A 14,738-nucleotide genomic window follows, 5' to 3' on the forward strand; every position below is an offset into this window, starting at 1 on the left:
GTTGTTTTCAAAGTCTTCAGTTTTTATGTTCGGTTCTGAGTCAGAATAAGTTGCAACAACTCATTACGAGTTTGTTGTTTCTCCTTGTGAGATTTTAGTTTTAATTTTGCTTTATGTTTGTTGATACTTGGTTTATCCAAGCTTGATGGCTTTATGCAGTAGAGGTTGATGTATCCCTCCTATATTTGTATTAGTCCTTTATGCTATTCAGGTACAGTATAAATTTTATTTAAGGGGTTTATGTGTTGAGGTTGACCTGGTGAAATTGATATTTAGGTGGGAGGGGTAAATTTAAAACAAACTCAACATGTCTATGGAAGTAATGATTAAATGAACCTAGTACAATATGATTAGTCAACAACTAGTCACAAACATATGAACACACAATCAACATCCAAATTCACAATCAAAAAATCTAAACAACATGCACACCTAGAAGAGAGCTAAATGACAACCTAGACACTCGGAAGGATCCATCAAGTTAGAAGTCCCCAGTGCCAACAACAAGCAATATGGACAAGGTGAGATAGAATGACATGCTATATAGATATAGCACCAAGATATGATATAAGCTCCGAATTCTAATAAACTTCAAGATATCTAGAAAGTAATCAGTTTTCATTAACCCCATCTCTTGAAAGTTCTTGGTGATTGACACCTAATCAGTTTTCATGTGAAAGTTCTTGACCCTTGGTGATTGGTGCAGCATAAATGAACTTTAGAAAATGTTTTTTAACCCCCTCTCTTGATGTTGGGTTCGAAAGCCATGAAACGAATCTGAACCTACCCTCTTTTTCCCTTTAAACCCCCTCCCCCAAAGCTGGCATCACAGAGCAAAACACAACTTTTTTGGGTCGTGTGATGACTTTGGGGGTACCCGTGAGAAGACGTGTGGGTGTGCGGCTGGATAGCAGGGCGGTTAGTTAGGGTGCATATGAGAGGAGGTGTTGCTGTGGCTGTGGCTGTGGCTGGCGGTGATAAGATGCTAAATCTTATTTCTATTACCTGCACATGACTCAATTAGAAGGTGACTTTATCTGTATAATTATTTCTGTATAAAATAATATATATTACAATATCTACAGAAAGAAAAAAAAAACTTTATCATATGCAAAAAATTATGCAAAAAGTCTCTCGCCATGGCATTCCGCAATTAATTAAAATTAGTACATGTTTTAATTCTATCTTCATCTTTATAATGTATCTGAAAAGTAATCCCTTTTCTTTTCTTTTCTCATCTATAGCCACTCTTACAGACCTAAATATTTGAAGTACATGTAAACATGAGCGTTAAACGCTTTCTTCAACATACTAGTTTTTTCAATTTGTCAAATCATCGGTATAAAAGAAAATACTGAGTAGATAAAGATTGTGCAGCATAAATGGACTTTTGAGAAAGAATTTTTTTTTTAAACCCCCTCTCTAGATCTTGGTGTTGAAAGCCATAAAAAAACTTAACGGCTAGTTTAAATTAAATTTAATGGAAAAATTAAAAATTAAAAAGTAAAAGTAATGTTCTCCATGTAGAGTTATAATGGTGCATCAGCTTATTGAAATGAATTTCATTTCAGAATTCATTTTATTGACGATGAAGTATTAATTCTTGAAATGAAATACTGATATCTTCAAATCAAAAGTTTAATTTATTGAAATAAACTTGAGATGACCCTCACCATTGTGGATGCTCTAAAAATGAGCAAAAGTTTCCATGAGAGAGAAATTTGTTATTATCAATTAACGCCAATTGATGGAGATAGGAGAGAAAACATTAATGGAGAAGGGTGTAATTAGATCATCTTTCCAAAACCAGGGTTAGGGCACGGGAGCAAAACCAGACTCTGAAGGTGGTCCCAATGGAATCTTTGGATTGCTTTTCTGCACAGCAGTATATAAAGAAGGAAAAAAAAGAAGGTCCCATATACATATCTAATAATATCGTGATCTGCCCAATTCCTTTTTTATCTGCTTTTCCTAGGACAATCCTATTCCTGGATATATTTCCCAAACAACCCACCAACATTTTTAACTAAATGCATGCAATGCGCAGGACCCAACTTTTCTCTGTCTGTCCCCATACTTTAGCTTTAAAGCCAGCTTGGCTTTACGAAAAAGAAAGCAAAGTAGAAATAAAAATGTTTTTGATTTATTATTTTCACGTGTAGAAGTTACGTACTCCCTCTATATAAACCCCATGCAATATAGCAGGAAGAGCACACCTAGCCCGATCATCAAAAACCCTCCACTCAGTTATGGCCTTGCAATTCCGCTCTTTGCTCTTGTGTGTGGTGCTGCTTCTCTTTGGCTTTGCATTGGCAAATACCAATGCTGCCAGGACAGATCCACCCGTTGTTTGTGCAACTCTCAACAGGACCCATTTCGATACTCTTTTTCCAGGGTTCACATTTGGCGCAGCTACAGCAGCTTACCAAGTCAGCGTCTTCTAGGGACTTCATTAATATTACTCTTGAATTTGTTTTAATCTTGAATTTGATTTGAACGTCAGATTCATCTAGCATGTCCCATATCTTGCATGAATATTGGCATCTTCATTATGTATATCGTGTTTTATATCTGTATGTACATTTCAGTTAGAAGGTGCTGCAAACATAGACGGGAGAGGACCAAGCGTATGGGACAACTTCACCCATGAGCATCCAGGTCTGTTGAATCAAACAATCAATTAGTTAACAAATCTTCTATTTTTTTAGGTGACTAAATTGATGATCAGTTACTTCATTTCAAAAGCTAATCTTCATTCGTTGCCTTTTTTAATTAAAGCTTTCTACGTCAGTATCTCCGGTGTCATTCTCTACCCCGCTACGTAGTTTTTTTTTCTCCAACTCTGCTGAAATGCCTCTTCTTAAGAGGATTACGGCAATCAAATATACGTTTGCCAATGTATAAACAAGCCAATGCTTCATGGAAATTAGTTATTCTTCACTTACAAAGTGCTCAGTGGGAACTGCGTAGAAACTATGACCTTACCCAGCAAAGATCTGACAACTCCCCTAAATCAAAGAAGATAGTTAGAAAGTTGTAAAAAATTGAATAAGGCTATGACATTTAATAAGGGTAATCATGGAAAATAAAACTCAAATTTTTTAATGTATTAATGTATCATTCAAAAATGTAAGAGGAAATAATACATCGCATGAGAAGAAGTGAGAAGTTCCAAGCAAGATGGTTAGGGTGAAGGTTGCTAGAATTCCTTTATTTAAATATCTAGATAGCTAAGTTACTATGTATCTTTATTTATAACTAAAATTACATTTGATTAATTGCAGAAAAGATAACTGATGGTAGCAATGGAGATGTTGCTATTGATCAATATCACCGTTATAAGGTTTGAAAATCACATAATTGTATTATGTAGACCTTCTATATTTGAATTTGAACACACGACATTAAAGATGATATCCTTAATTTTTAGCTTCTTTTTTATAATTATGTACATCTTTTGTGTCATTATAGGAAGATGTGGCAATTATGAAGGATATGGGGTTGGATGCTTATAGGTTCTCCATCTCATGGTCCAGATTGTTACCAAGTAAGTTGATCATCCGCATCGACATATATTATTATTGCGACCAATCGCTTTATCATTTAACATCTTTTATTCAATTTAATTTCTATTTCAAGATAGGTATTGGCTTATATTTTTCTTGTTTTGTTTTAATTATAGATGGCACACTAAGTGGTGGAATTAACAAGAAAGGAATCGAATACTACAATAATCTCACCAATGAACTCCTACGCAATGGTGATACAGCTACCAATCTCATAAAATCCTCCTAATATATAATAACAATGCATGCAGTTATTTAACCATCGAACTTTTAATTTTCTTGTACTGGTCATGCTATATATAGGTATAGAGCCATTAGTGACACTCTTCCATTGGGATGTTCCCCAAGCCTTAGTAGACGAATATGGTGGTTTGTTAAGCCCTCGCATTGTGTAAGTGAACAAATTCCATCCCTTGTATAATATTGATCACTTAAGTATATAAAGAATACTATATAAAATAAATGCATTTTAAATTTGTACACACACAGCGATGACTTTAAAGCATACGCAAACCTTTGTTACAAGGAATTTGGTGATCGAGTAAAGCATTGGACCACACTTAATGAGCCATATACCGTTAGTAACCATGGTTACACAATCGGGATCCACGCACCTGGACGATGCTCTGATTGGTATAACCCAAAATGCCTTGGTGGAGATTCGGGTACTGAACCATATTTGGTGACACACCACTTACTCCTGTGTCATGCAGCTGCTGTACAATTGTACCGAGAAAAATATCAGGTACTTTAATTATTATTATTAGTTTCTTAACATTGGCGTCCTACGAGTAACTAGTATTATGTAACACCATAAGTGGGAATACTTTATATTGAGATAAACAATGGTTGTAATTTTATTTATTGTTAGCTCTAAATCAACAAAAAAATATTGATCATTTTGGAGCAGGCAAGTCAAAATGGTTTCATAGGAATAACAATTGTATCACATTGGTTTGAGCCCGCTTCGGAGTCACAAGAAGATAAAGACGCTGCATTTCGAGCTTTGGATTTTATGTATGGATGGTAAGTATATTATTAATTTATATATCAACTCATTTAAATCCTTTATTTATGAATTTTATCTTCCGCTAGCTAGCTAGTAGTACTTTATATAATATTATAAGTTCATGCTTGGAATTTACATAGGTTTATGGACCCATTGACAAGAGGTGACTACCCGCAAACCATGCGATCTTTAGTTGGCACACGATTACCGAATTTCACAGAAGAACAATCCAAGTCACTGAGTGGGTCATATGACTACATTGGAGTAAACTACTATTCTGCGAGATATGCAAGCGCTTATCCTAAGGGTTATTCTGTATCTACACCTCCTAGCTACGCGACAGATGTTTATGTTAATGTTTCAAGTGAGTAAAAATTGAATATTTCAAGTAATTAATGAAGTTATTACAATAATTAGATCCTAATATTCATATTCATATATGTTATGGCAGCTGATCTTAATGGGGTCCCTATTGGTCCACGGGTACGCAACAAATTATTAGCTTAAGTTATTGGCATTTTGAATATTAATACCTATGCATATATTTTGTTTTCCATATACATATAAAGTCATAAACGTCTCACTAATCTTCAAATGGGATTGCAGGCTGCTTCAGACTGGTTATATGTTTACCCAAAAGGACTTTACGATCTTGTACTCTACACAAAGGAAAAGTATAATGATCCAATTATGTACATTACTGAGAATGGTAATTAATACTTTTAAACATTAATGAAATGCATCATCAATGTTTCACATATATGTCCAATAGTATAACAGTGTAAAAAATTGTTATGTGTTGTAAACTCTAATTTAAAATTAAGAGCTCATTTTTTCTTTGGATAAAGAAAAATGTATGAATGTGATACTACATTATATTGCAGGCATGGATGAGTTCAATAATCCCAAATTATCACTTGAGCAAGCCCTTGATGATGCTAATAGAATTGACTACTACTATCGCCACCTTTGTTACCTCCAAGCAGCAATTAAGTAAGTTTTTGTCAACAAAATAATTAAGGCTATATATGTTTTGGCCTTCTTACATTTTGGTTATTTAATCACTACATTGAACCAATTATGTTCTTTTTTTTTTTCCGGTGTTTGTAGGGAGGGTGCTAATGTGCAGGGATACTTTGCATGGTCTTTGCTAGACAACTTTGAATGGAGCGAAGGATATACTGTTCGATTTGGTATCAACTATATTGATTACGACAATGGACTGGAAAGACACTCAAAACTCTCGACGCACTGGTTCAAAAGTTTTCTCAAGAGATCCTCAATTAGTAAGAAGAAAATCCGAAGATGTGGGGACAATAATGGTAGGGCTACCAAATTTGTGTATCAAATTTGAATCCCAAGGATGGATAAAGTACACAATGGCTCCTCCATAGTCGTTGTGCGAGTTGTTTTTCATGTTTTAACTTTTTGTTTGACTCTTTCTGAGTCGGAATAAGTCGCAACTACTCATTATGAGTTAGTTGCCTTTCCTTGTGAGTGTTTAGTTTTAATTTTACTTTATGTTGTTGATGTGCCTTGTTTATCCAAGTTTGTTGGCTTTATGCGATGGGGGTGCTTTGGCCGTTTGCTGATGTGGTTGGAGGAATACCTTATTGTCTAGATGTTGTTGATGTATCCTTCATGTGTTTGTATTAGTCCTTGTGGCTAGTGCCCTTTACGGCTAAATTATGAATGTAATTTCTTCTAAATAAAAACGTTATAAATAAAAATAAAAACTAAAATAAATGGATGTTGAGCCTTGACCGAAATATTTGCTACTTAGGACATCTAGTTTGTTTTAAGTTGAAATGAACTTAGAACAAGATACTAGTCTATAAATTCATTATGGATCTATTAAAAATTCAAAAGAAAATGCTTGATCACGTGCTTATTTGAGAAAATGTCGAGTCGGCTAAAAAGACAATACTTTTCTTCAAAAGAAAACTAATGTAGTTTGCATAATTAATTTCATGTGTACAAATTATTATACATATACTTTAGCTTATATATGTTTTAATTTCAATAAATTATCATCTTAGTAATCGAAATCGAAATTGTATTATACTGCTGAGGAAGCTCCACTAGTTTGTAATGGAAATGGAAATGGAAATAGCCCCCACTTTTTAAAGGCCCATGTTAATTCAAAAAACAAACCATTACGTCAACATTTTCCTTTTAGACGAATCAAGAAGGTTTTCGGTTTTTAGTTTTTAGTTTTTAGTTTTTGTGAGAGAGAGTGTTGGATGTTCATTTTCATGGCACGTTTCGCTTTCACAAAAGATAGGGGTTGCACGAAGGAAAGCCCAGGACAAGGAGGAGTTAAGGATTTCACATGCAAAATTACTCATTCTGTCTCTCTCCCAAGAAAAAGAAGTTCCAACTCTTATGGCCTTGGTCCTATCAGTTGAGTGAAACTCTGAAACAAATATCACTAAGGCTTTTGTTTGTTTGGTACCCATCACCTTTTCTTTTGTCCTCTCCTAACGTTAAGGACATTGTGCTGAGTAGGAGCACACCTAACTAATAAACTTGTCAAATTTTTAATAAGAAATTCTTATATACATTTGATGTGTATATCCAGAACAAACAGTGAGTGGCCCACTGAATTATGATATTATAGCAGATAAACTTTAGCTCCACTAGCTTTAGCTCCTTACGTCACATAAACTTTAGCTTTCTTTCTAAACGAGATGATAATTTATTTTTCCAAAAGAAATCCAGCCATTGTGATCGCCCACCATGAGAGACTTTTTTTCTCTGTAATTATATTTACCTCTACAATATTTCTTCCTGCACAATACCATCCAATTTGATCTCACTTGCACCAAATCCCAATTTCCTCTTGTAGACATATGAATTAATAGTTAAGTTTTATACCAACCAGCATTCAAACGTCAAAATTGTTCAATCGATTTTGTTCTTGTTATATTCTAGAGGGACTCACCTCATGCATCATGACCCATGTTAAACTACCCTGTTAAAGCTCCTAGTGTCACCCTTGGATCGACACCTATGTATAGAGCTGACTAGCAAGTTGCAAACCACAAATTGTAGCTTCAGGTTCCGTAATGAGGGCAGAGCTTGCAGATGCAGGAGCACTCACCTAACCGCATAGAATGCCCATCTCATTTCTTATCATCGCACCAAGAAGAAGCCTCTCCCTCATCAACCAAAGCCACCGCTTCCCGATCACTTATAGGAGAATTAGCCTGGGTATAATTCATAGCAGCTGACACCCCATTTTGGATTACACGGTGGGGGATCAATCACATAACCATTGAACACAAAGGAGCAACGAGCCTTTCCCAACTTCTTCACCACACTGAGCATAACCATTAAACTAGACAACCAGTCCGCAATTGTGGTAAATCTTTGGACACCACTTTATGATTTAGAGGTGAACCAAACCAAACTGCTTGGGCCTTGGGACAAAGGAACTGTTGGCCTGTGTTCATGGCTATTCCTGATGACTGCAATTTTGGACTTCTGATGACAATTGTTTGCAGCGTGGACAGTCTTATTTTTTATATTTCTATAGATTTTGGGATTTTGGGTATATGGTTCGGTGTACGGTTTGCAATATTCAAAACCACTTGTTAACCAAACAGGACCGGTGGTATTAAAAAAATAATATGTAAATATATTGTGCAAATAATTAAAAATAAATAAAAACTTTTGGCTTTTGTCGGGCTTGGGCATGCCAACATGCAAGTTATGCTCGACAAAATTTTAAAAACACACATGCCAACCACTCGAGCTCTTTGTCTGTCTTGTCTCCATCAGTCTCTCTCTCTCTCACATTGGTACTTAGGAGAAGGGTGTAAATTAAAACCCCAATGGACAGATGTATGACAATAATGATCAAATAAACATGGAGACAATATGACTAGTCAATAACTAGTCATAAACCTATGTGTAACTGTTGGCGAGTCCTTACTTAGTTAGGATTTTAGTTCCTTATTTCATTAGAATTTTGGTTACTTACCAATTATTATTTAGTCCTATTGTAATAGAGATTTACTTCCTATTGTAATTTAGATATATTTCCTATTTTATTTAGGGTTAACACATCTTTGTACTTGTATAAATACCTCCATATTGGAGAAGAATAATAATATGAGCGAATCTGAGCATAACTAAATATTTACCCTACTTTGTTTGACATGGTATAAGAGCCTAGGTTTTCTTGTGACCTGTGGTTGCGTTCTCCTTGCAATTTAAGTGCTCTCCTCCCCTCCTCTTGAAGGGGGGGAGGGGGAGTGAAAAGGATATGTTTATTGACGTATCCCCATTAGCTTGACATATTCCCATGAAGATGTTGCTTATTTCTTAACTCCGACGACCTCTTCTCTTCAGGGGGAGAGAAGGAGTGAAGAGAAGTTGTCTGTGTGAATTAGCTAAAGTTGATATGGAAGAACTGTTGTTGTTGCTGTTGTCGTTGCCGTTACCTCTACTATTGTCGTTGATGTTACCGTTGCCGCTATTATTGCCATTGATGTTGCCGTTGTTATAGTCATTGCCGATGATGTGCTATGGTCATTGCTGATGATGTTACTGTGATTTGATCTGTCTCTACCCTAACCCTAGACACTACCTATTTCCGCTGAACTATACATTTAGCCTATAATCCTAGTTCGCCGCCGCCGCCGCCTACCTTGCTACCGTCGTCGCTGCCTACCTTGCTATTGTTGCTGCTGCTTTATCTACTGCCGTGCTCATAGGGCTTCTGTGTTCTGCCTTATCTACTGCCGTGCTCACAGGGCTTCTGTGTTCTGCCTTATCTACTACCGTGCTCACAGGGTTTCTGTGTTTTGCTATCTGCCTTATCTTCTGCCGTGCTCACAGGGCTTCTGTGTTCTGCCTTATCTATTGTCGTGCTCACAGGGCTTCTGTGTTCTGCCTTATCTGCTGTCGTGCTCATAGGGTTTCTGTGTTCTGCTATGTGCCCTATTTTTTAGGGTTTGCTCTTGTGTTTCCGCTGCGAACTGTACTTTAGTTTGTCACTTATTTCACTTGTGGTTGACCAAAAGACCTTCTCTACAATTGGTGCTTCTCAAGTATGGTGTTCTGTGACTCGCTTGTCAAGTTGGGCATGCGAAATATCTTTGCCCAACTTGAGGGGGAGTGTTGGCGAGTCCTTACTTAGTTAGGATTTTAGTTCCTTATTTCATTAGAATTTTGGTTACTTACCAATTATTATTTAGTCCTATTGTAATAGAGATTTACTTCCTATTGTAATTTAGATATATTTCCTATTTTATTTAGGGTTAACACATCTTTGTACTTGTATAAATACCTCCATATTGGAGAAGAATAATAATATGAGCGAATATGAGCATAACTAAATATTTACCCTACTTTGTTTGACAGTAACATCTCACATCGACCAACGGAGAGGGGGTGATGTGCCTTATATGTAAATGCCCACCTCCATCTAGCACGAGGCTTTTTGGGAGCTCACTGGCTTCGGAGTTCGGATTCCATGGGAACTCCGAAGTTAAGCGAGTTTGGGCTAGAGCAATCCCAGGATGGGTGACCCACTGGAAGGTTGCTCGTGAGTTCCCAGAAACAAAACTGTGAGGGCAGGGGGGCCCAAAGCGGACAATATCGTGCTACGGCGATCCGGGAAATGACACTATAAACATATACGAATAACACAGATGCACAACATATCAAATATTCAAATCCCTGCAAGCCTAGAAGATAACTACGTGACAATCTATGCACTCAGAAGGACCCATCAATCTAGGCATCTCCTGTGCTAGCAACAATTAGAATGATAGGTGTGTGAACATTCATCAACATTTCAGATATAACACAAACAATATAACTAAGCATATATATTAGAGAATCACACCAGAAATGTTTACGCAGAAACCCACCATTGGGAAAACTGGGGGTCATCACTCTGACCAGGTAATCCACTAAGTTAAGAAGGTTCTTACAAAAAAAGTAATCACAAGCTCAAGCAATCCTAAGTCTATTTAGGAAAATGAGCACTACCTCCATGTGCAACCTTCTTCTCCAAACTTAGTTGAGCTAGTAGCTTGTCCTTCATAGAAATAGCAGCTAGTCCATCAGCTCCTTCACCCCATGGCACTGCAACTCAGCTCCAGATTGATAGATCGATGAATATGTAGATTCAATGAATAAAAGATCGATTTCTTCAAGAAACCATTATGGAAGAAAATAATCCAAGAATTTGATCTAGATATGAATGAGAATATGTTTAACTATCCTGGATGCAGATTTTGAATAACAAAGCAGATTTCAAAAACAATTTGAAAATCTCATTTTGGAAACCTCATATCTCACTCATCTCATCATTTGCAAAGGAGAAGAAGAAGATGACTCCCTTTCTCTCTCTCTCTCTCTCTCTCTCTCAAAAATGATGAATGAATGAGTGAAGATGATTTCAAATATCAAAACAGATTTTAAAAACCATTTTTTCAAAATCTCATAATGAAAACCCATACTTCACTGAGAAGGAAGAAAAGCAGCGAAGAAAGGCTCACAAAATTCTCTCTTTCTGTCAAAGTGACGGCTACAGTGTTGTAGCCTCCCTTTTTACCCAAAAAGAAATCTACTCTAAATTCCCCCAGCTGCCAGCCACTCATTGGCTTCATAATATATATCTATTCTAATAATCCATTAATGGTTTTCTCTTCTGCTACAACCTATCTATTCTCAAGCAGCTTGAGTCCTAAAATCCTTGAAGGCTTGTTGGGAGCAAGTTTGCCAACACACGAGCAGATGGATGAAGTTAGGCATGAGTGAGCAAGTTTTGTGACCATTATGTAGAGCGATGAAGTTATGGAACAAGATAAACACAATTTTTTTATTGTGAAAATTTTTGTAGTGTACATGCATTGAATTCTAATTGTAAATTGATATTGTGGTATAAATTATTGGTGTGAATTTCCATTAATTTTCATAGTGAATAATTCCTTTGGAATTTTGGTAATTTTGTGGGTTTTCCAAAACGTCATTATCTAATGCTACTTTCACTGTTGGTGACTTTAATTGTTAAGTGTGTTGTTGTGGAAAAAGCTCAAGGTAATGTATACATTTTTTTCAGTATGTAAAGATTCACTCTAATTTTAGCTCAAAAATTCTAAAAAAATTACGTTGTAGCCTTGTATTAGTGTATTATTGCTGTTTGATTTAGCTTCTGTCAAGTTTGATATATAAATCATAGAGTGAAGTTAACTATACTTTGAAAAAACAAAGTACTCATAATTTGTAAGCAACAGTTGAGAAACTATAGTTTGCTATCATTATGAGTTCATAGCCATAAAAGCTATTGTAGTAAGAAAGTATATATTCAATCTTCTTTGTCTATGTGGATTTTAATTTGACATATGAAGATAGAAGCTAGTTTTGTATACGAGCATTGTTGGTAGAGTTTGCACTCATACAAATATTCTTTAAGGTTGTGGTGCTGGCCTGTTTGTTTAGTTTGTTTGGGAGTTTTTGCGGTGCAAATGTGCAACTTGAGGAGTCCTTTTTTTATCAAGGAGAGTCTTAATTTGCAGGTATATATCAGCAGCTGTTTGCGGGTTTAGAGAAGCACAAAGACGAGCAATATCAATCCAGGTATTAATCAAATAGAATGTAAACCTTAAGACATGATCTGGCTTTCTGTGAATCCTTGTGTTCCAATTTTGTTTTGGCTTTGGTCAAATTGGTAATAAAGATATAAAAATTCTCTTCTTAAACTTTATTGTAAGTCCATAGAAGATCTTCATTGTTTTATGCTCAGATTGAAATGTCGAAACTTTCATAAATTTTGGTGGGGATGCAACACTAATCCTTCATTTACATGTTTGACACTAGCAGGTTGGTATGCAAAATTCTTCTTTAGGTGTGGTTTTGGCCACTTTTCATTTCACCTCGCCAATGGTTGCATTACCCGCAACATTGTCTGCTATGATTATGAATATAATGGGAAGCAGTCTGGCACTCTTTTGGAGATATGTAGATCCTTCTGACTTCAAGGATACTCCTACAGTTGAGGTTAAGTGACACTATAGCACCCTTTCAAAGTTTTCCCTAACCCGGCAATATCTGCTGTGAGTATGAATACAATGGGCAGCAGCAGTCTGGGTGTCCTTGGAGATATGTATCCTTTTGGCTCCATTAAGTCTCCTACAGTTGATGTTAAGTGACAGTAAAAGCCTTTACTAAGTTTCCTGGCATACTTATGGAGTTCAGATTCTTTGTTTTATGTTTTATGTGAAGATATTGTTAACTAATAGTCTAAAACAATGTCATTTGAGGTCACACTGATACTTCAAATATAAATAAGCATCCTATTTTATCATTAAGATGATATGTACCTCTAGAACCTCATGGTCTTTTCCTCTAGCATCTTGTGGTGCTTAGTTTTGAGCCAAATTTGAACTCTTCTACTGAAAATAGTATAGCCGAGCGGATATAATAGGGATTTTTTTATAAAAATAAAACATATAGACGTGCGGCTATACTTGGGTCTTTTTTTTAATTTTTTTTTATAAATCGTATAGCCGCGCTATACTCTTTACATGTATACTATTATCTTTTTTCCCCAATTTTTGTTAATCGATAGTTTAGAGCATTTTCCATTACTATTAGGCCTTCACACGAGCCTGTATTGTACCCTTCTGAGTTTTTACTTTTTTAGAGTTATTAGCCGTATAAAAAATTTAGCATTTTCATATTTAATACTCGTATTTTACACGTACGTATGTAGTTTTCATGTCTAATACACTTGATTTTTTACAAAATTTTGAATAAAAATAATATATATTGAAAAATTTAAATCTATAAAGTATATATATCGAAACTAGAAAATTAATATCTATAAAGTATAAACTAATGCAAATAGAAGGGTCTTTTTTTAATTTATTTTTTTTAATAAATAGTATAGCCGCACGGCTATGCTACGGTTATTTTATTATAAAAAATGGTATAGCCGGGCGGCTATACCATTTTGATTGGGCGTCAAGAACTTGCATCAAAACTTTTGTCAAAAATATGGTGCCGCAGATCCACTTCCATATATATATATATATATACAAGTAGTAGTATCTGTCTCTTTAGTACCCTCTCATTGCCACAGCTGCTTAGCTAGAACAAATATGTTATTGGAGAGCTTATTGGCCATTTATTCAATATGTAAAATGTTACTACTAGTCTGTGGATAAGGGTTAGGGTAAGGGTGAGCTAGCCATTAGAAGGGAATATGCATGGTTCAGTTCCCCAAGTCTTCTCAGTAAGTTATACAACACCAAACTCAAACTGTATATATATGCTTTGGGTTGGGACCGCCAAGTAAAAAGAAATAATTACCTGAGCCTCTAAATAGCTTTCAAAGCAAATAGAAGTCTTTACTACAGTCCACAGCATCACATAGAGATTCAAAATAGTCTTTAAAGTCGAAATAGCCATCTTAGACTACACATGGTAAATATCAGACAATGGTAAAAAACGACAAAAAACACATGCTCTCTAACGAATATGAAAATTCTAGACTGGTTTCCCATATTACTAACTCGGAAAGTGCATATGATTGAAGTGACTGTAATTGCATACCTTATAACACGTGCACATTGTAGTGGCATTTTAGGAGATCCATCCTCACACAATTTGGAACTTCATGAATCTTTGCCCCAAATTTGAAGCACTTGCATTCATTTGTTGAAAATGCTTTAAAAGAATGACTGACGTTGATTCATTGAGATCCATTTCACTATAAGAACAAGGTTTTTGAGGTTGAGGCAATGACCCTTCACCACTTAGCATTAGAACTGTAACTTGCATGCTCAGCCTATCTCCCGGGTTACGCTGCACACAAAAAAGACCTACATGCATGAAATAATCTCACAACTTCTTGAGGATATCACCTAAGTCCCCTATTGATGTATCAAGCACTTCAATGGACCAGCCTTCTGTGTATAGCATCCATGCCTAAAAGAATTTATCAAAAGTTCAAAATCATTGTGCTTACTTAAAAGAAGAAACCAAAAAAAAAACAAAAACAAAAAAAAGCAATTAGTAAATCCTATGTTTCTCTTCCCGCTCACTATCTCTACCACCAACCCACCAAAACTATAGACATCGGATTTTATCGAGTAGAACCCATCAATTGCGTATTCTAAGGACATGTAACCACTACAAACCAG

The 14,738-nt window shown here is 35.8% G+C and overlaps 1 protein-coding gene across 1 annotated transcript; it reads left to right on the forward strand.

The window, feature by feature from the left end:
- The first annotated feature begins 2,234 nt into the window (after positions 1 to 2,234).
- On the forward strand, positions 2,235 to 6,290 carry LOC110764648 (beta-glucosidase 12-like). The gene is made up of 13 exons (XM_021967656.2): positions 2,235 to 2,429; positions 2,589 to 2,658; positions 3,285 to 3,343; positions 3,472 to 3,547; positions 3,683 to 3,760; positions 3,870 to 3,957; positions 4,056 to 4,311; positions 4,477 to 4,592; positions 4,716 to 4,939; positions 5,027 to 5,058; positions 5,182 to 5,284; positions 5,460 to 5,568; positions 5,686 to 6,290. The coding sequence occupies exons 1-13, from the start codon at positions 2,250 to 2,252 to the stop codon at positions 5,927 to 5,929; spliced, it is 1,635 nt and encodes a 544-aa protein (XP_021823348.2). The 5' UTR covers positions 2,235 to 2,249; the 3' UTR covers positions 5,930 to 6,290.
- Positions 6,291 to 14,738: the final 8,448 nt, after the last annotated feature.

Source organism: Prunus avium, chromosome 6 (genome assembly GCF_965620075.1).
Source record: "Prunus avium chromosome 6, drPruAviu1.hap1.1, whole genome shotgun sequence".
Classification (NCBI taxonomy): Eukaryota; Viridiplantae; Streptophyta; class Magnoliopsida; order Rosales; family Rosaceae; genus Prunus; species Prunus avium.

Bases quoted from the DNA above. Each gene is read 5' to 3' on its own strand.
- LOC110764648 (XM_021967656.2), top strand. From the start codon at position 2,250: ATGGCCTTGCAATTCCGCTCTTTGCTCTTGTGTGTGGTGCTGCTTCTC. The intron at 4,312-4,476 runs GTACTTTAATTA...ATTTTGGAGCAG, and splicing joins TGTACCGAGAAAAATATCAG to GCAAGTCAAAATGGTTTCAT. The intron at 5,569-5,685 runs GTAAGTTTTTGT...CGGTGTTTGTAG, and splicing joins TACCTCCAAGCAGCAATTAA to GGAGGGTGCTAATGTGCAGG.